Source organism: Ovis aries, chromosome 3 (genome assembly GCF_016772045.2).
Source record: "Ovis aries strain OAR_USU_Benz2616 breed Rambouillet chromosome 3, ARS-UI_Ramb_v3.0, whole genome shotgun sequence".
Classification (NCBI taxonomy): Eukaryota; Metazoa; Chordata; class Mammalia; order Artiodactyla; family Bovidae; genus Ovis; species Ovis aries.
The window spans coordinates 96,316,677-96,335,411 of NC_056056.1; the positions used below are offsets into that span (position 1 = coordinate 96,316,677).

General features: G+C 50.5%; 4 protein-coding genes across 5 annotated transcripts; 2 read left to right on the top strand and 2 right to left on the bottom strand.

Moving 5' to 3' along the window:
• Nucleotides 1-3,720: 3,720 nt before the first annotated feature.
• On the top strand, nucleotides 3,721-6,486 carry INO80B (INO80 complex subunit B). The gene is made up of 5 exons (XM_012173677.5): nucleotides 3,721-3,829; nucleotides 4,044-4,236; nucleotides 4,454-4,572; nucleotides 4,743-4,912; nucleotides 5,857-6,486. Exons 1-5 carry the CDS (start codon nucleotides 3,721-3,723, stop codon nucleotides 6,385-6,387), a joined length of 1,122 nt encoding a protein of 373 aa, XP_012029067.1. The 3' UTR covers nucleotides 6,388-6,486.
• Nucleotides 6,487-6,986: 500 nt separating this feature from the next.
• On the top strand, nucleotides 6,987-9,397 carry WBP1 (WW domain binding protein 1). Of its 2 annotated transcripts, XM_042248130.1 has the most exons (5): nucleotides 6,987-7,218; nucleotides 7,547-7,648; nucleotides 8,170-8,272; nucleotides 8,389-8,565; nucleotides 8,734-9,397. In XM_042248130.1, exons 1-5 carry the CDS (start codon nucleotides 7,150-7,152, stop codon nucleotides 9,192-9,194), a joined length of 912 nt encoding a protein of 303 aa, XP_042104064.1. In that variant the 5' UTR covers nucleotides 6,987-7,149; the 3' UTR covers nucleotides 9,195-9,397. The 2 variants fall into 2 exon arrangements, with proteins under 2 accessions (XP_042104064.1, XP_004006146.2); XM_004006097.5 differs by lacking the exon at nucleotides 7,547-7,648.
• Nucleotides 9,398-9,575: 178 nt separating this feature from the next.
• MOGS (mannosyl-oligosaccharide glucosidase) lies at nucleotides 9,576-13,313 on the bottom strand. Its single transcript, XM_004006098.5, has 4 exons — nucleotides 12,830-13,313; nucleotides 12,421-12,647; nucleotides 11,761-11,957; nucleotides 9,576-11,525 (listed from the first exon to the last, which is right to left on the bottom strand). The coding sequence occupies exons 1-4, from the start codon at nucleotides 13,179-13,181 to the stop codon at nucleotides 9,785-9,787; spliced, it is 2,517 nt and encodes an 838-aa protein (XP_004006147.4). The 5' UTR covers nucleotides 13,182-13,313; the 3' UTR covers nucleotides 9,576-9,784.
• A 2,225-nt stretch (nucleotides 13,314-15,538) lies between these two features.
• On the bottom strand, nucleotides 15,539-18,718 carry MRPL53 (mitochondrial ribosomal protein L53). The gene is made up of 3 exons (XM_004006099.6): nucleotides 18,607-18,718; nucleotides 18,397-18,509; nucleotides 15,539-18,298 (listed from the first exon to the last, which is right to left on the bottom strand). Exons 1-3 carry the CDS (start codon nucleotides 18,696-18,698, stop codon nucleotides 18,165-18,167), a joined length of 339 nt encoding a protein of 112 aa, XP_004006148.1. The 5' UTR covers nucleotides 18,699-18,718; the 3' UTR covers nucleotides 15,539-18,164.
• Nucleotides 18,719-18,735: the final 17 nt, after the last annotated feature.

An 18,735-nucleotide genomic window follows, 5' to 3' on the forward strand; every position in this document is an offset into this window, starting at 1 on the left:
ACACAGTAGTGTATATATGTCAATCCCAATCTCCCAATTCATCCCCCTTCTCCGCTTGGTAACTGTAAGCCTGTTCTCTACATCCGTTACTATTTCTGCTTTGCAAGTAGTTCATCTGTATCATTTTTCTAGATTCCACATGTAAGAAATATTATACAATATTTGTTTTTCTCTTTCTGAATTACTTGACTCTCCAGGTCCATCCACATCTCTGCAAATGGCACTGTTTTGTTCCTTTTTATATCTTGAATAATATTCCATTGACTATAGGTACCACATCTTCCTTCTCCATTCCTCTGTCGATGGATATTTAGTTTGCTTCCAAGTCCTGGCTATTGTAAACAGTGCTGCAATGAACATCAGGGAGCATGCATCCATTAGAATTCTGGTTTTCTCTGGACATATGCCTAGGAGTGGAATTGCTGAGTCATATAGTAGCTCTATTTAAGGTTTTTAAGTAACTTCCATACTGGTCTCCATAGTGGTTGTACCAGTTTACATTCCTACCAACAGTGTAGGAGGGTTCCCTTTCTCCACACCCTCTCCAGCAATGATTGTTTGTAGATTTTTTGATGATGGTCATTCTGACGGGTGTGAAGTGATAACTCATTATAGTTTTGACTTTCCACATGCACTTTAAATTCACCTTAGGTGACACTAAATGGTTTTCTTTTTACTTACTTCTCTTCTTATGTTCCCTTCTGTATTTAAAATATTATTTCCCTCTAATACTTGGGCTAGAAATGTAGAAGTCATTTATTATTGTGGTTGTATGCATACTGAACATCTACTATGTGCAAGATACTACCCTACATACTTTGCATTCTCTATTTGCTTCATTCTTTGAAAGAGTCCTTTTGACGCAGGAAATAGAAGGGCTTCAGGCTAGATATTTACAACTGGCTTCCTGTTTGCATTTCATGGCGCACAAATAAGTGGGGTTCAGGCTGGATACTTAAAACTGTTAGCGTTTTCTGAGATAAGAGATAGGTGGGCTCCAGTTAAGCATTTACAGTCAACTTCCTGTTTGCTCTCTGAAATGGAAGTAACAACATAAACAGGGTAAATAGCCAGTGTTTGTCTCTTGTAAACATCTTAAGGTAATAGTCATGGCAATAATCAAGGTAATAGTCATGCAAGGACAAAGAGGGGCAAAATCCTGTTTGAGTCAAGGATTAAGGGATCTCTGCTACCCCCGTTTTGGGGACACACAGGCAGAAAGGCTCCTTGTGGGTCAAAAGTCAAGGTATAACTCCAGGCCATAATGAGCCTTGCTCCTCTCAGAAGCCTTCACTTTGAGAGCCATCTTGGCTGAGGGGTGCGTGAGCACCCAGGAGAGGGTCCCAGGGTAGCTCAGGTGTGGAAAACGAAACCAAATAATTGGTCAAAGGAAGACAAAGGCCCAGGAGAACTGACCTATATAAATGACTTAACCTCTTTACTGCGCTCCTCCTCCTCTCTAGGGAGGATGTCCACACCCTTTCTCTCTGTTTTGCTTCTAGCTCATCTAAACACATTGTTTCTCTGTTTTCTCTCCCACTTGTTGTTGTACTATGTCTCTAATAATAAACTTTGGACCTGCATTTACAGTTTCTGCCTCTGTGATAAATGCATTTTTTCACTGGGGGCAAAGATCCAGGGAAAAATAGCTTTTAGTCTCTGGCCCTTGCTGGTCCAGTGGCTAGGATTCCTGGTTCTCATCCAGGCTACCCAAGTGCAGTTCCTGGGCAGGAAATTAAGAACGTACTTCATGCCACCACTCACTGCTACGTTACTGAGATCACTATGAACTAGATCCTGCTGCTGCTGCTGCTAAGTCACTTCAGTCGTGTCCAACTCTGCAGCCCCATAGACGGCAGCCCACCAGGCTCCCCCATCCCTGGGATTCTCCAGGCGAGAACACTGGAGTGGGTTGCCACTTCCTTCTCCAATGCGTGAAAGTGAAGTCGCTCAGTTGTGTCTGACTCTTAGTGACCCCCTGGACTGCAGCCCATCAGTCTCCTCTGTCCATGGGATTTTCCAGGCAAGAGTACTGGAGTGGGGTGTTGTTGCCTTCTCTGAACTAGATCCTACTTCATTCCATTTTACAAAGCTGGAATATGAGGTTCAGAGAACTTAAATAACTGTGAACCCAAGGTTACATAGCCAACAAACTGGAATTTGATAATAGGCTTGTCTGACTCCAAAGTTCATTCTCAATCACTATACTATACTGATTTCTTCCTGAATTCTCATATACAATTGTTTATCAGTTCCTTTAAATTTCATTAATGAAATATTTCTTAAGTCAGTTCTTTCCTTACTTTGCTCACTATTGCTACTCTGTTCAGACATGTATCCCATGTATATATCTATACACTACATGTATAGTGCTTTTTTCTAATTATAAATGTGATATATATTGGCTGTAAGAAAATGCATTACACAAAATACTAAGGAATATTTTAAAAGAAAAAAAAAACCACTACAGATCTAGATAGTGAAAGTTCCCCAACTCTAAGTTTCAAAGATAATCACCATTAACCATTTAGTATACATTCCTTAGTTTTTTCTCCCAATGTAGCAGCATATTATGCCTTTTAAAAATGGAACACCAGGTGCTTCATGAGGGCAGTAGGTAGTGCGTCAGTCTCATAAAATGGAATCACCTCATCTTGAAACTTGCTTTTCTTATTCCGTATGTCAGCACATATAGAGCTACCTTGTTCCTTTTTTTAAAATTAGTAAAACACACGTTTTACGCGTGCGCGCACTTGCGTGCTCAGTCCTTGTCCGACTCTTCTGTGACTTCATGGACTCCAGCCCATCAGGTTCCTCTGTCGGTGGAATTTTCCAGGCAAGAATACTGGAGTGGGTTGCTATTTCCTCCTCCAGGGGATCTTCCCAACCCAGGGATGGAACCCAAGTCTTCTGCGTCTCCTGCACTGGCTGGTGGATTCTTTACCACTGAGACAGGAGTTATCTTACGCACGCTTTATACAAAGTTCAATAGGCATGAAAGTGTATATTAGGAAGAGTAAGTCTCCCTTCACCCTTGCTCTCCCAACCATCCATTGGAATTGCTGTCACCAATTTCTTGGGTAACCTTCTGGGGCCCCATTTCTTTTAATAGCACCACAGCTTCCCACTATGGTGTATCAAATCCCTGTACCAATTTTGGTTTTTCTTTAGATTGTTTCCAATACTATTACCCACCAGGATCTAAATCCTACGTCTATCTTATCAATTACCGATCAACTCTTAGCTTGTACCATAACTCATCTATCCACTTCTCTACTGATAAAGAATTGAGGCTTAAATACCATCTGCCCACCTTGTAGGGCACTTGTGCTATTAAGCCCTCCTTCATTTTGCTGGCAAATAGTTTGTTTCGTGCTTCTCCATCAAACTGTAAGCTCCTCAAAGGCAGAGAGGAGTATTCATATTTATCTTTGTATTATCACTGCCTAGCCCCGAATTTGGTCCGGAACATATAGATACGTTCATCACGCTTGCGTGTAATAATTGAATCTCCGGCGCTGAGCTCTGATCTCGACTGTGGGGCTGCGGGCGAGCGGAAAACCCTTCTGGCCTCAAAGAGTCCGGAACTATTGTTGGAAGGACCCTTGTTTCTCCTGGAGCATGTTTGTCGCAAAGCGTGCCCCGCACAAGCATGGTTCCTACGCACCGGAAGTACCCGGCTATTTGCTGGGATAAGTTCTTCCGCGGGGCGGAAAAGGTATGTCTGAATGTGTTTCGACTATTTACAGCCCCCTTTCCTTGCCGGGCCCCATGAGTAAGCTGTGGCGGCGCGGGAGCACCTCTGGGGCTATGGAGGCCCCTGAGCCTGGTAAGCGTGGATCCATAAGGCAAGTTTGCCCTTCGCATAAAAGCAGTCTCTTTCGCGCTCCTCCGAGCTTCCCCTGGGTACTTCGCCACAGGTGGGAAGCAAAAAGGCGGGGCTGTATGGTAATACCAGAATACCGCGGGAACAATGGGACCCTTCGGGGTACTGGGCTTTTCTTGCCCCTCCCATACATCTTTGACAGGCTCTCCTTCTGCAGGGGAAGCCCTGGAGTTGAGTCTAGCGGGTGCCCACGGCCACGGAGTGCACAAGAAAAAGCACAAGAAACACAAGAAGAAACACAAGAAAAAACACTACCAGGAAGAGGAGTCTGGGCCAACGCAGCAGTCTCCTGCCAAGCCCCAGCTCAAACTCAAAATCAAGTTGGGCGGGCAGGTCTTGGGCACCAAGAGGTGAGGCCAAGAGAGCCGAAGTTTTCCTTGGGGGACTTTAGAAGCAGGCCGAGACAGAAGGAGAAACTGGCTGCAGTTTTCATAAGACAGAGAATGGATGCTGTGACTTCAGGGCCCAGGTTAATGTAGCAAGAACCCAAGAGGGCATGGGGAAGACTAGATGTACTGAGCAGGAGGAGACAATCGCTCACCTTACAGAGTGGTTGCTTCTCTGCAGTGTTCCTACCTTCACTGTGATCCCTGAAGGTCCTCGCTCACCCTCTCCCCTTATGGTCGTGGACAATGAAGAGGAACCTGTGGAAGGAGTCCCCCTTGAGCAGTACCGTGCCTGGCTGGGTGAGAAGGATCTAGAGGTGGGGAAACTGGGTTTCTCATTACACCTGGTTAAGGGAAGAGGGTTCGTTCTGAGGAAGGTGAAAATTTTGTGTTTCCCAGTATTAACTTGGCCAAATTAAGGTTCCCAATCTGAACAATTCTACTTTTAGCTCTCCAACTTTACTTTCCAGATGAAGACAGTAATCTGTCCCCCTCCCCACTGCGGGACCTGTCCGGGGGGTTAGGAGGTCAGGAGGAAGAGGAAGAACAGAGGTGGCTGGATGCGTTGGAGAAGGGGGAGCTGGATGACAATGGAGATCTCAAGAAGGAGATCAATGAACGGCTGCTCACCGCTCGGCAGGTAAGTAGGTTCATTCTTTATTCCTTTGCCAAATTGATACTGAGAGCTTTCCACATCTGGAGAACTTTGCAAGGCAGCAGGGATATCAGCAGCAGAGAAAAGACAGACAAGGTTTCTGTTCTCATGGAGCTAGTATTCTTGTGTAGTAAATAATTTTGAAAAACTGGAATGTTTATAACAAAAATAGGGTGATGAAATAGAAAGTAGAAAACAAACAACATTAGATAGGGTAATCTGGAAAGACCTCTCTAAAAATATAATGTTTCCAATACCAGAGAAGCTTTCCAGGCAGAGAGACCAGCAGGAGCAAAGACCCTGAGGGTGGAACATGCCTAATTATGGCCAAGGAGAAGAATAAATGTGACTGTGACAAAAAGGTGGTGTGCAGAGAAATGATATGTTTGGTTTATATTTCATTAGTTTACTTTGGTTTCTTAGTGGTGGTAAACGATAGAAGCAAGACCAGTTAGGAAGCTATTGAAGTAGTCAGGTAAGAGATGGTGGTGGCTTGAACCAAGGTGAAATGAGTTGGAGAAACCAGATAGATTCTGGATATATTTAGGAAACAGACACTTGTTGGGGGAAGGAAGGAATCAAGGATAACCCTGAGTTTTTGACTTGAGCAATTATCCAGTTGATGCTATCCATTGGGATTCAAAGACTGAAAACAACAATAAAGCCTCCGGAGAACTAGTACAGAGTTTTGGGACTCAGGGCGGGAAGGTAATGTTACTAAAGCATTTGTCCTTGAGGATCAAGGATCTAAAGCTGAAAGTCTGGAGATCTGAGAGGAGGCAGTATGAAAGGCTGCTGGAGACTGTTCTCATTGGACTCTTTTCTCAAGGCCAGCTCCTCAAGACCCTGGTTTCCGTGTCCGCACTTCCCCCTCCCTCGTTCTGGCAGAACTCCCTTCTCTACTTGCTGACATCTCCATATCTCCCTAGCGAGCTCTGCTGCAGAAGGCTCGAAGTCAGCCTTCCCCGATGCTGTCACTACCTGTGGCTGGGGGCTGCCCGGCCCCCGCTCTCACCGAAGAAATGCTGCTGAAGCGTGAGGAGCGGGCACGGAAGAGGCGGCTGCAGGCAGCTCGGCGGGCCGAGGAGCACAAGAACCAGACTATCGAGCGCCTCACCAAGACTGCGGCGCCCAGTGGGCGGGGAGGCCGAGGGGCCTCCCGGGGCGAGCGGCGGGGAGGGCGGGCGGCGGCCCCAGCCCCCATGGTGCGCTACAGCAGCGGGGCACAGGGTTCCACCCTCTCCTTCCCGCCTGGCGTCCCTGCCCCCGCGCCTGTGTCTCAGCGGCCATCCCCATCTGGACCGCCACCTCGATGCTCTGTCCCCGGCTGTCCCCATCCGCGCCGCTATGCCTGCTCGCGCACGGGCCAGGCACTCTGCAGCCTTCAGTGCTATCGCATCAATTTGCAGATGCGACTAGGTGGGCCTGAGGGCCCCGGATCCCCACTTCTGGCTACTTAAGCGCCACCCCCGCCCCCCCCCCCCACCTGGACTCTGTGCCTTCTCCTCTGCCCCTTGTTTTCAGTGCCCTTCCCACTTTATTAAATTTCATCCAGTGCCTTGACTTGTACAGAATTGGGGGGATGGAGTACGGGTAGGCCAATTCCCCATACACACAGCTTGCCCCCCCCCCCCCCGCTGCTTGCATTGGTGCCGGGAAACGTCCACCAGGCCCCAAAATAGCCGGTCGGCGCCCACCCAGACTCCAGCAGGCTCTCGGGACTCCGCGGCTCCTAGTGGGATTGCCTGGCGTGGTCAAGCGTTTGGCGTCATCCAGAAAATAGGGCTCAAGCCAGTCAGCGGGAACTTTGCTGTCCCGGGCGGCCGTTCATTGGTTGATAACTCGAACCCTGTTCTGTCGTCCATATTGGCTGTTGTCGCTGTCAGTCAGAGCCATGGGTCGAACCTTCCCCACTCTTTGTCTGTGCAAGCTCCTGTTGTCTGGGAGAGTGGCGGAGGCGCTTTTGTAGATTGGTCGCAGGGAGAAGCCTGTGATCTTTCCTATTGGCCCATCTGTCCGAGAGTGATGCGGATTGGTGGGGCGGAACAACCTGGGTGCTAGTTGGCAGAGCTCTCGCTGGATGGAAGGTCCGGTCGCAGAGTGATGGTGGCGGCAGCGAAGATGGGCCGGGCAGGGACCATGGCGGTGGAGGCAGAGGTGGCAGGGGCGGGGCAGCTGGCGGTAGAGGAGACTGTGGTCTTCAGGGAGCTGTAGGTGGAGGCATGGCTCGGGCTACCGGCGGGAACGGCAGCGAGGAGGCCTGGGGGGCACTTCGAGTGCGGCAACAGCAGGTATCCCAACAGCTCCAAAAGCCTATCACGACAGCCATTTATTTCTCCTTCCCCATTCCTTGCCCCTGCCTTTTGGCGGGTGGCGGAGGAACTCTCGGAGCCAAAGGTACTGTGAAATTCCTAGATATGGCCCTTCTACTCTGTGTAAACTTTGTGATGTAGGTGCTGTTGACTTTTGCCTGCAGCTTCATAGATCCCATCCCTTAGCTGCAGTGGAAGCTTGCAGTGGCTCTCCAGTGACCAGAGGCATAGTGAGGCCCCACGGAGGTTCCTTCTGTCTTGCAACAGTTATTTGTGATGTTTTTCTATGTGCCTATTGTCATAACAGAGTCTGGCAGCGTCTTCTCTTGAGGGAGCAATTTGGAGAAGAGATGGAACCCAGAATCACGCCCTGGATGCCATCCTTTATCATCCACAGCAATCCCATCTGGTTGGGAACCCTGCTCTGGGTCTCTTATTGCTCCTCCTCTACCCTAGGAAGCCTGAGACCCAGGGGTGGAAAGATCCAGCTTAGGAGCGGGGATTGGCAGACCACAGGGAATGATAATGAAAACAGCTTTGAAAATTACCTAAACCCCTTACCCATCATCTGAGACTTTGAGATAGCCCAGTCTTCGGACTTCTGCCAAAACACTCCCTTAACATTAAACACCCTAGGGAGCCAGGCTTGAATATGAGAGGTCTCCTATATGCAGAGCTGCAATCTGCCTCTTTGTATGCCCACACCTTGCATCTTAAGTCTCTAGACTGATTCTTGCTATTCCAAATCCTCTTCCATGCTGGCAGCCCTTCAGGTATTTGAACACTCCTCTCAACATCACTTTTTCCTCTCCCCATAGATTTCTGAGCTAAGCTTGGCTCACAGGATGGGATTGTGTATGTGTATGCAGGGGGTGGGGGTGGACAGTGTCTTGGGCTGGAATCTCCCTTTAAGTGCTTCCTTGCTCCCAGCTTCGAGAGCTGTGCCCGGGAGTGAACAACCAGCCCTACCTCTGTGAGAGTGGTCACTGCTGTGGGGAGACTGGCTGCTGCACGTACTACTATGAGCTCTGGTGTGAGTCTTCAAGGGGGCTCTTCTTTTGTTCTGCCCACCCGCCTTTGGACTTCAGCCTTCAAGGACCCGTCTCTGCATAGGAGGTATCTAAGTCTCTTCCTCCTCGCCTCCTGCAGGGTTCTGGCTGCTCTGGACTGTCCTCATTCTCTTTAGCTGCTGTTGCGCCTTCCGCCATCGACGAGCTAAACTACGGCTGCAGCAGCAGCAGCGGCAGCGGGAGATCAACTTGTTGGCCTACCATGGGGCGTGCCATGGGGCTGGCCCTGTCCCTACTGGCTCACTGCTTGATCTTCGTGAGTGACTTGAGGCTCTGGCCTCTCAGTGGTCCCTCCCAAACCAGGACCCTGGTTCATTCCACACTCCCTTTTCAGAGATTTCAAGGCACACTTTTCCCTCATAGGAAAGACACCACCACTCCACCCCTGGTTGCCTTCTATCGACCATACCATTCTTTCCTGCAGGCCTCCTCAGCGCCTTCAAACCCCCAGCCTATGAGGATGTGGTTCACCGCCCAGGCACTCCGCCGCCTCCTTACACTGCAGCCACAGGCTGCCCCTCGACTGCTTCCAGCCAGTGCACCTGCTGCTCCTCCGCTTCCAGCTGTCCTGCCCGCCAGGAGGGAACAAACGTGGAAGACGTTTCCTCCCACCAGAGTGCCCCTCCTCATCAGGAGGGTGAGCTTGGGGCAGGAGTGAGCCCTGCCCCCACACCCCCCTCCTGCCGCTATCGCCGCCTGACTGGTGACTCAGGTATTGAGCTCTGCCCTTGTCCTGACTCCAGTGAGGGTGAGCCAGTCAAGGAGACTAGGGTTAGTGCCACCTCACGAGAGGTGGAAGACCAGTCCCCTTGTGCACGGCCCCTAAATCCTGCACCCCAAGTCTCTCCTATGGGGCTGGCTTCCAGCGAAGGGGACATCCCATAAGCAATTTTGGGAGGCAGGGGGTGGGTTACTTGCCCACTAGAAACAGCCCTAATCCCAGCTCCGTGGGTTCTTGGCCTCTCCCTGCCCTCCTAGAATCTGAAAAGGCTGGAGTCCTGAAAAGGGCAGTGTTTGGGGGACTGTGCGAGCTCTATCCCCCAGGATATACACAGGAGCCTTTGATCTCATTAAAGAGATGTGAACCAGCTGCTTGTGGATTTGGGTAGACTAGTGCTCGACTGACTGCATTGCACTTGACCTGACTAGGTTTGGAAGGGACGGTCAGTGGCCACTTTTCCCACCTTCTCTGAAGGAGAACAGGCAGTCCTAAGGCCTGGACTGAGTTAAGACCTCTTGGTGAGGCAAAGCTGGCAAAAGCAAGAGTCTGGCATGGTTTTCCCATTTATTTAGAAAAATAGACTCTGAATTCACATTCACCCCAGGGCTATGTGGGATGTCAGTTAGGAGACACCTGAGATGAGCTGAGGAGGGTTTGAAGCACTGGTATCTGACAGCTAGAGACAGAAGCGAGAGACCTGTCCCTTTAGTCCAGAATGGAATAAGGGGGCTGGCTTCCCCTCCCACGCTCCCCTTCAGTAGTCTTCAGCCATGGCCAGTAGGACAAGGCTGGTCCAGCCCTGGAAAGGGCGGCAGCCCATGCCTCGCCCATCCTGGTCACTGTACTGCTCCCACAGGAAGCCTGTGGCCTGGTACTGCCGTCTCACATTGCCCACCAGATTGGCACGGAGCTCTCTGTGGAGCCTGGCAGCACGGGCCTGGTGGGGACCCTCCAGATGCCCATAGTAGTGCAGAGCCCCCAGTGCCAGGTAGTTTACATTGAGCCACACAGCACCTCGCCAGTAGGGAGGATCATGCTCTGAATTGCGCTGGCTGTAAAAGGGGCTGGATGCTGCAAGAGAGCGCAAACCAAAGGGGCTCCAGAGTTGACGCCGATCAGCTAGAACATCCAGCATGGGTCCAAGGCGAGGTGAATTGGGGTCCAGCAGCCGCAGCAGAAAGGGGAAAAGACTGACGTAGCCCAAGGCATCCACATACTGTAAGTGAGGGTGGGGCCGGCCCACCACCCGCATCAACCCCTGAGGGGGCCGAGGCTTCAGCTGCACCGCTTTTGTATGGTTCCCAAAGTCTGCAAAGACTCCCAACTCTGGGGCCCAATGCAGCTCATCCAGGCTCTCCTCTTCCAGGGAGGCAGCCAGTGGGCCCAGCTCTGCAGCTGCCTCAGCCTCTCCCAACTGCTCTGCTAGCCGCATAAGCACACGGGAACCCAGGGCCACCCAGCACCGCAGATCCAGGTGCCGCTCACTGGCTGAGGGGTGTGAAGCCCGGGGATAGTCATCCAGCCCTGAAGGCAGTGTCTTGGGGTTTAGTAGGGTTGGCAAGGCTGGGTCCCGGCCGCGCCAGCGGTAAGATAGTGGCACTGGCCCTGCCTGGCTGTGATGAAGCCAGGAGAACCAGGCGCGCAGGCGAGGGAAGGCCCTGCGGAGGAAGGCCAAGTCGGCAGGGTCACCACCGTCTAACATGTGGGCTACAGGCAAAAGCAGAGTTGGAGGGTTGGCATGGGCTGTCCTTTGTACCAGGAACTCTGAGGGCACCCGGGCTCGGGCCTCATCCCCCAGCACCTGCTCCCGCCCAATCCAGCCGTCGGCATTAAGCAGCCCCAGCCAGTGGCCTATGGCTTCCCGGGTGAGCTGGGGATCCCACCGTTGAATCACCAGCTGGTGAAAGCCCTCATCCCAAAGGAAGCCTCTTGGGAAGAATGACCGAGAGGGCACTGCTGTGAAAAGAGGGACAGATGGAAAGAGGACTGGGTCCACCTTCTGCTCAGACCCCTCAACCTCCACGTCTGGCAACACCAGACTCTGTCCATAGAAGTAGCCAATCCCACCAAGAAGGCCACTGAGGGCACCCTGACCCAAAGCCTGCTCCTCAGGGCTCAGGCCCTTCTCCTTTAGCCGGAAAGTCTTCTCAAAGCGCTCTCTAAAGGCTTCAGCATGGCTTTCGAGGGCGTGGGTCAGCAGGCTGCCTGCCAGCTGCTCTAAGGCTTGGCTGCCTCCTGTCCGGGCACTGCCTGATTCAAACACCAACTCCACAGAAAAGGGGACTTTCAGTGTCACCTGTTGTATCAAAAATTGCCCTTGTCCCTGTCCTTGCCCACTTGGGCCTCTGTCGTCCCACTTCAGAGATCCTGGCAAGCCGAGGTAGCGTTCAGGGGAAGCCCCCGGGGGCCGATGCTGAAACCAGTTATTTAGGCGACTCTTCACCATCTCTGTCAGCAAGGGAAGTCCTGGATTGGAGGACCAGAAGACGTTGTAGCTTGAAAGGAAAAAAATAAACAGGAAATATTATGCAGGAGGAAGCGGTGAGGATTATAAAGAGAAAGGAGATGATGAGGAGTCAGGATGGGAGGGTCTAGGCAATGCAGGGAACATGGAGCCTAGTGAGAAGGGAAATGCCTGGTGAAAAGAGGGTAGGGTTAAGGAGATGGAAATCAGACTAAGTCAGCATCCATGCCACCCCTCCCACCATCCCACACTCTTCCCCCAGTTACCTGCCATACTTGGGGGTGGTATCTCCTGGACTGGTTGGTGCCAGAAGTGTAAAGCGGAAGTCACCAAGTTCACTGGTGTGCCCACTAATGAACTTCAACTGCCCCTTAGCCCCAACCTCTGGCACAAGGACTTCTTTGCTGTCTGTTACCACATAGAAGAACAGGGACACCAAAGGGAGGGCAGAAGTACCTGAGGCCTGGGTGACCAGTGAGGAGAGAAAAACAGCATTAGGTTAGCAGGCCTTCCCCTGAGAATCAGCCTTAGGGAAAGGGACAGCAGGTGAAAACAACATACATCTAGCAGTGTCAAGGGTCACTGACAGGAAGCACCGGTGGGGTGGGATAAAGAGCTATGCTCAGCTCTGGGAAATAACAGTACTTTTGTGCCATGTACTGTGTGAAGAACTCTACATATTACTGGTATTTCCTTTAATCCTTAACAATTCTGTGAATTAGGTGCTATTTTTATTTACAGTTTACAGACGAGAAAACCAAGGCTCAGAAGGTAGTAAAAAGAGATGGTCATACAGGCAAGTGTTTAAATCAAGCAGCAAACTCAGAGCCCCTTCTGTTTACTCCCACTTTATCCTGCATTTGCAGGCAGGAAAGAAAGGGTGGAGGAAGTCTGGACTGGGGGAGGGGTGTCCTGAGGGCCCTGACCTGAGGCTCTACAGTCACTCTCCAGCTCCAGTCCCCTCCGTGCTGACCCCCAGGCCTCTTGACGAACTCAGTGGTGAGCCTTAAGGCTCCATCCTGGATGTGTTGCCGCCCGAAGGAGACACCGTCGTGGAACTCCCAGCCATAGGGACCCACGCCGTCCCCCTGCTCACACGTATGCCTGAGCTTAGGGGTCCCTGGGGTGGTGCCTTGCTGCGCCCACATCAGTCCTGGGGGTAGAATGGCCACGTAAGTCAAAGAGAGAGCTCTTGTCCCTCTGGGTCGCCTATTACTTCAGGGTCATCCCTCCTCCTAACTCTCCTGATCCACTCCTCACCACCCTTGATCTGGCGCGAAGCTGGGGCGCCCAGATTAAATGCCCGCCTGCCTGCCCGCCCCGGGTCCAGGTTACCGGTGAGGAGAGGCTGCGGGCTTCGGGTCTTCATGCCGAAGTAGACGTGAGGGCGGTAGGTGCCCCAGAAGAGGTCCGGAGCCACTGTAGGGCTGGAAGAGTCAGGAGGCAGCGCCGGCGGCGCGGAGTGCAGCATGACAGCCCGCCGCGAACGGTACCACGCTAGAAGCCAGCGGCTGGACAGGCCCAGGGCCAGAGACAGGACCACTATGGCCAGAGCCGCGCCCCCAGCCGCGCCTCGGGCCCTGCCGCCCCGGCCATCCCGCCGTACGGGGCCTCCCCGAGCCACCCTCTCTGCCGTCCGCGCTCCGTCTGCCGGCGCTCCGCGGCGCCGCCGCTCGCCCCGAGCCATCCTTGCATAGAGATCGTCGTCGCGGGGACCGGGAAGATGGCAACAGAGCCCGGTCCTGCTTTGCCTCCTAGCCTTGCTCGGCGCCGGGGGCGACCACCGATGTGTCAGCCGCACCTGCCTGCCGGTGCCTACAGCTCGGCTTCCGCCTCCTCCCGGAAGTCCCGCCCCGCCACGTCAGGTTAAGCTCCACGACCGGGAAAGGCTGTCGCCCTCGTGGCGTAAGGTTGATCTCCAGGGTGGGCCTTCTGAGCTGTGTCCACTGGATCAGCGTTTATTTGGCCTCCTCACAGAGTTCACCGGAGAAGGCCGGTGGAGGCACCCCACTCCAGTACTCTTGCCTGGAAAATCCCATGGACGGAGGAGCCTGGTGGGCTGCAGTCCATGGGGTCGCGAAGAGTCGGACACGACTGAGCGACTTCACTTTCACTTTTCACTTTAACGCTTTGGAGAAGGAAATGGCAACCCACTCCAGTGTTCTTGCTAGGAGAATCCCAGGGACGGGGGAGCCTGGTGGGCTGCCGTCTATGGGGTCGCACAGAGTTGGGCACGACTGAAGCGACTTAGCAGCAGCAGCAGCAGCAGAGTTCATAGGCTAGTAAGAGAAACCAATCTCACATTTGTCTTTTTTTCCCCTTTTAGTAACTTCTATATATAAGAGCCTGAGACGCCATACTGTTTTACTTTTAACGTCTCCCCACAGCGCCCCAATCTGGTGGCTGAAAACCGTGGCCTAGAAAGTTCAGTAAGCTGGCCCTGGCCACAGAGCTAAGTGGTTAGCTTGGAACCTAGGTGTATCTGAATCAGACTGCACCATATTGTCCACCTATGCCTTCTTTTCTAGTGAAATGGAGTGGATACAAGAGCATCTTTTCCAGCAGTGTCTTTAAGCCTCCTTCTGACTTTAGCTGTGGCATCTCCAGTCTAGGGTTCCTAATTTAGATGAACCCTAAAAGGATCATAATGGTGCTGTGTATACTTTTTTTTTTAGCCTTTTCTACAACCCAGGAAGCAAAGGTGCTTAGGGGAAAGATTGCTTATGTCCAGGTCAGGGAAGGCTGTAGCAAAGAGGTGGCATCTGCACCTGGTGGTGACATAGAGTCAAGGTTACAAAAAAAAAAAAAAAAAAGATTTATTTTTGGTTGTAGTGGGACTTGCTTGCTGCACACGGATTTTCTCCAGTTGTCGTGAGTAGGGGCTACTCTTCATAGTGATGCATGGGTTCTCACTGCTCTGGCTTCTCTCACTGTGCAGCTGGGGCTCTAAAGTGCAGGCTCAGTAGTTGCAGAGCAAGGGCTTAGCTGGCTGGGGCATGTGCGATCTTCCCAGACCGAGGACTGAATCCAAGTCCCTTGCATTGCAAGGTGGATCCTTAACCACTGGACCATGAGGGAAGCCCTACTCTTTTTGGTTTTTTTGTTGAGGGCTTTAGAAAAAAAATTTTTTTATTTGGTTGTATCAGGTCTTAGTTGCAGCATGCAAACTCTTAGTCGCTGCATGTAGTATCCGTTCCTTGACCAGGGATCGAACCCGGGCCCCCTGCCTCAGGAGCAAGGAGTCAACCACTGGACCACTAAGTAAGTCCCAAGGTTACATCTGATGATGGTTCAGAAATGCAACTTAGATTCGTAGTTACTTCTTACCAACAGCTCAGCATAAAAGGTGTTTTCATAAAGTACAAATTTCTATCATCCTCTAAAAAAAACCCTGACTTCCCTGGTGGCTCAGAATGTAAAGCATCTGCCTACAATGTGGGAGACCCAAGTTCAAGCCCTGGGTCAGGAAGATCTCCTGGAGAAGGGAATGGCAACCCACTCCAGTATTCTTGCCCACCACCCCCCGCAAAAAAACGGCTCAAAGAAATATTTTGGAGAAGGAAATGGCAACCCACTCCAGTATTCTTGCCCCCCCCCCAAAAAAAAGCGGCTCAAAGAAATATTTTGGAGAAGGAAATGGCAACCCACTCCAGTACTCTTGCCTAGAAAATTCCATGGTTGGAGGAGCCTGGTGGGCTACAGTCCATGGGGTCACAAAGAGTCGGACAGACTGAACAACTTCACGACGCAAAAGACCCTAATCCACATTTATGTTATTCTAGCTATTTCACACCTCCCATCCAAATTTTAATTATATAAAACTAACACTTTATGTTGCATGCTCACTTATTTCACTTCTGGCCCTACCCTCCAGTGGTAGACTTTTTACTCATTTAACAATCACCTTCTGACTAAATCTAATGGTCAGTCCTTTCTTGCTACCATTACACCTGGTCCACTTCTATATTTTAGCACTTAGTACACACCTGAATTTCACCATTCATCCTTGAATCTCAGTAATAATAATCAGTTCAAGTCACAAGGTTAATGCTAAACATCTATAAATCCAACACATGTTTATTGCACACTGCATATCAGCCACTAAGCAAAATGTTGGGCACACAGAGAAAACAATCCCAACCTCAAGTTCACAATCTAGAAGCACAGTGCCAGCATTCAATCCATGTTTACAGCAATGTTTGAACCATCTGTGTTTTTACAGATCAGAGTGGTTAATCTAGTCAAAGATAAGAGGTTAACCATGGGGGTGGATAACTCAAATCTAGGTAGTCAGTATCCTTTCATCACTATACAGAGGCCTGTAGCATAAGGCCTCTTACATGCTTATGTTATGCTCACTCAATATTCTAGGCAGTTTACAGACATCTATTTACTTATTTGTATGTGGGGAATCTTAGTTCCCAGACCAGGAATTGAACCAGTGCCCTCTGTAGTGGAAGCTGCAGAGTCTTAATCACTGGACTATTAGGGAAGTCCCAGATATCAATTCACTTAATCCTCTCAACAGTTCTATGAGGTAGGTACTGCTACTGCTAAGTCACTTCAGTCGTGTCTGACTCTGTGCGACCCTATAGACGGCAGCCCACCAGGCTCCCCCATCCCTGGGATTCTCCAGGCAAGAACACTGGAGTGGGTTGCCGTTTCCTTCTCCAATGCATGAAAGGGAAAAGTGAAAGTGAAGTCGCTCAGTCGTGTCTGACTCTTAGCGACCCCATGGACTGCAGCCTACCAGGCTCCTCCATCCATGGGATTTTCCAGGCAAGAGTACTGCAGTGGGGTGCCATTGCCTTCTCTGAGGTAGGTACTATTATCCCCATTTTACAAATGAGGAAATAGGCACTGAGACTAAATAATGTGTCCAAAGTTACATAGCTACTTAAGGGAAAAGCTTAGGATTTCAATCCCAGGCATTCTGGTTTTTACTACACTTGATTGTCTCCTGATAGTTTTTCTTTAAAGGGAGAGAGGAGGAGAAAACCAGTCCTTTGAAAATATCACTGATTTAAGCAGAGAAGTACTATAGTAATGTGGTAGGAGGATATATTTGGCAAAGTACATAGCAGCCCGTGTCCAGGGATTCTTGAATGCCTGGCTGAACATTCTTAAGTTTTTCTCTAAACCAGGGCTATCAAGCATTGTTTCTTACAACCTATGGTAAGAAATAATTCTATACTGCAACCAAGTACATGCAAATAAAAACACACCCACACACTTTATACAACTATATTCATGATTACATGCTTAAAACTTACATTTCTTAAAGAATACTTCCCACTCCATGTGCCATGCACTCTGATACTTTTTATTCTATTTTACTATTTTTTTTAAGGCTGATTTAAACCCCTAAATTAACTTCATGATCCACAGCCTTTATCTAGTATGAAAAACACATAGGCACTGTTCTCTGAAACAAGTAGTGAAAGTTAGTCACTCAGTCGTGTCTGACTCTTTGTAACCCCATGGACTGTAGCCCACCAGGCTCTTCTGTCCATGGAATTCTCCAGGCAAGAATACTGGAGTGGGTTGCCACTTCCTTCTCCAGAAACAAGTAGTAGTAAGACATAAAACCAATGCTTTGGAAAGATAAAATTAAGGAATGAAAATGGTTAGAAAAAAAGGAGACCAGGTGAGAAAATACAGCAATAATACAAGAGCATGAATGGGAATGGAGAGAACATTTCAGGAGATTTTGTTTAAGACAAAATATTCTGAACTTACTGACTGGATATGCACGGAAAGGGAGAGGGCAGAACTAGAGATAAAGCTGTGGTTTCCAGCTCAAGAGGCTAAGCAGATTAAGTGCCTTTTAAAGGAATAAGGAATTCAGAAGAGGCAAGTACAGTTGACTAAAACAATGGGGGGGGGGGGGGAAGGGAGTTAGGGGCTCCACTCCTTCAGCGTTGAGAAGTGGGGGACAACTTTACAGTCAGCATCCATGATTCCACAACTGTAGATTCAAACAACCACAGATCATGTAGTATTTACTTTAAAAATAAGCATATAGGAGCACCCCTGCAGTTCAAACCTGCCGTTGTTCAAGGATCACTATAGACAGCACGCAAAGATTATCAGTTTTATTTTGGACAAAAAGTGTTGCTGGAATTTGGAGAAAATTGGTAGTAGGTACCCTGACTATATAGCACAGAACTTAAGATTAGAGCCAAACAGAAATATTGGATTTTACCCAAGAGGATAGTTCAAGTCATGACAGAAGACAAGATGCCTCAAAAATAAGAGGGAGAGCAGTACACCTTTATGGTCAAGAGAAGACAAGGGGCCCGAGAGGAAGAGAAGTCCCACAAGGAGTGAATAAAGAGCGGCAAATGCGACTGGAATGGAAAGATGAGGACTGGGAAAACAGCATTTCTAATAAGAGTAAGAGGTACCTTGAGTAGTGGAAGGAGCAGTCAAATTCAAAAGGGTTACGCAGTGAGTGATGGTAAGAAACTGAAATAAATTCAAATTTGTCCGCACCCCTCCCGTCTTTCCTCGTCCCAGCAACACCGGTTAGGCTTGTAGTCACGGGCCTCTTTTCTTTTTCTGGCGTTCTGTGGCCCTCCAGACAGTGATATGAGTAATTAAGCTCTTCTTAAATAAGTGTCCTTAGCAGTCTTGGGCTAGAATCCGTTGACTGGTCTCTTCCGTGCTGTCAGCGCCCGGTACTGGCGCTCGGCTTGTCCCCGCTCGCCGCCGCGCCCCTAGCCTGGATGTGGGAGGCGAAAGCAGTGAGCATTTCCTGGGCGGTCAGGTGAGCGCCGCGCATAATCAAGCGATGCCCATCTCCTGGAGGGGAAAAACGAGTCAGGCACCAGGACTGCGGGGCCAGGGCCGAGGGCGCGCGACAGGCGCGCGACTCCCGCCCGACTCCCAACGAAACCCACCGAACAGCACGTCCACGCAAGGCTCGGAGCCGTCGTGCCTCACGTCCGCAATCACTGAGCAGTTGAGGTTCGTGCAGCGAACCTTCTCGCTGCTCACCGCCTGGAGGAAGGTCCTGCAGTGAAAAAACGGCGTGAGCGCCGGGCGGAAGGGACTAGATCCTCAGCGGGAGGGAGGCGTGACCCTTCGCCCCGCACCACTGCCCCTCGTACCTCGTCGATTCCACGTTCTTCTCGAAGGGGCAGAACTGAACCCGAACCTGCTTGACCGAGCGGAGTCCAAGCCGAGCCAAGGCCGCCGCCATGGTGACACCCGCCCCGGAAGGACTCGTGGCTGGCGGA

Excerpts from the sequence above, each read along its gene's own strand:
- INO80B (XM_012173677.5), top strand. The coding sequence starts at position 3,721 with ATGTCTGAATGTGTTTCGACTATTTACAGCCCCCTTTCCTTGCCGGGC. Across the intron at positions 3,830-4,043 it reads TATGGAGGCCCCTGAGCCTG|GGGAAGCCCTGGAGTTGAGT; the intron begins GTAAGCGTGGAT and ends CTCCTTCTGCAG. Across the intron at positions 4,237-4,453 it reads CAGGTCTTGGGCACCAAGAG|TGTTCCTACCTTCACTGTGA; the intron begins GTGAGGCCAAGA and ends GCTTCTCTGCAG.
- WBP1 (XM_042248130.1), top strand. The coding sequence starts at position 7,150 with ATGGCTCGGGCTACCGGCGGGAACGGCAGCGAGGAGGCCTGGGGGGCA. Across the intron at positions 7,649-8,169 it reads ATCCACAGCAATCCCATCTG|CTTCGAGAGCTGTGCCCGGG; the intron begins GTTGGGAACCCT and ends CCTTGCTCCCAG. Across the intron at positions 8,566-8,733 it reads TGGCTCACTGCTTGATCTTC|GCCTCCTCAGCGCCTTCAAA; the intron begins GTGAGTGACTTG and ends TCTTTCCTGCAG.
- MOGS (XM_004006098.5), bottom strand. The coding sequence starts at position 13,181 with ATGGCTCGGGGCGAGCGGCGGCGCCGCGGAGCGCCGGCAGACGGAGCG. Across the intron at positions 12,648-12,829 it reads CCCGCAGCCTCTCCTCACCG|GACTGATGTGGGCGCAGCAA; the intron begins GTAACCTGGACC and ends TTCTACCCCCAG. Across the intron at positions 11,958-12,420 it reads GAGTGACTGTAGAGCCTCAG|GCCTCAGGTACTTCTGCCCT; the intron begins GTCAGGGCCCTC and ends CTGGTCACCCAG.
- MRPL53 (XM_004006099.6), bottom strand. The coding sequence starts at position 18,698 with ATGGCGGCGGCCTTGGCTCGGCTTGGACTCCGCTCGGTCAAGCAGGTT. Across the intron at positions 18,510-18,606 it reads AAGAACGTGGAATCGACGAG|GACCTTCCTCCAGGCGGTGA; the intron begins GTACGAGGGGCA and ends TTTTCACTGCAG. Across the intron at positions 18,299-18,396 it reads TTGCGTGGACGTGCTGTTCG|GAGATGGGCATCGCTTGATT; the intron begins GTGGGTTTCGTT and ends TTTCCCCTCCAG.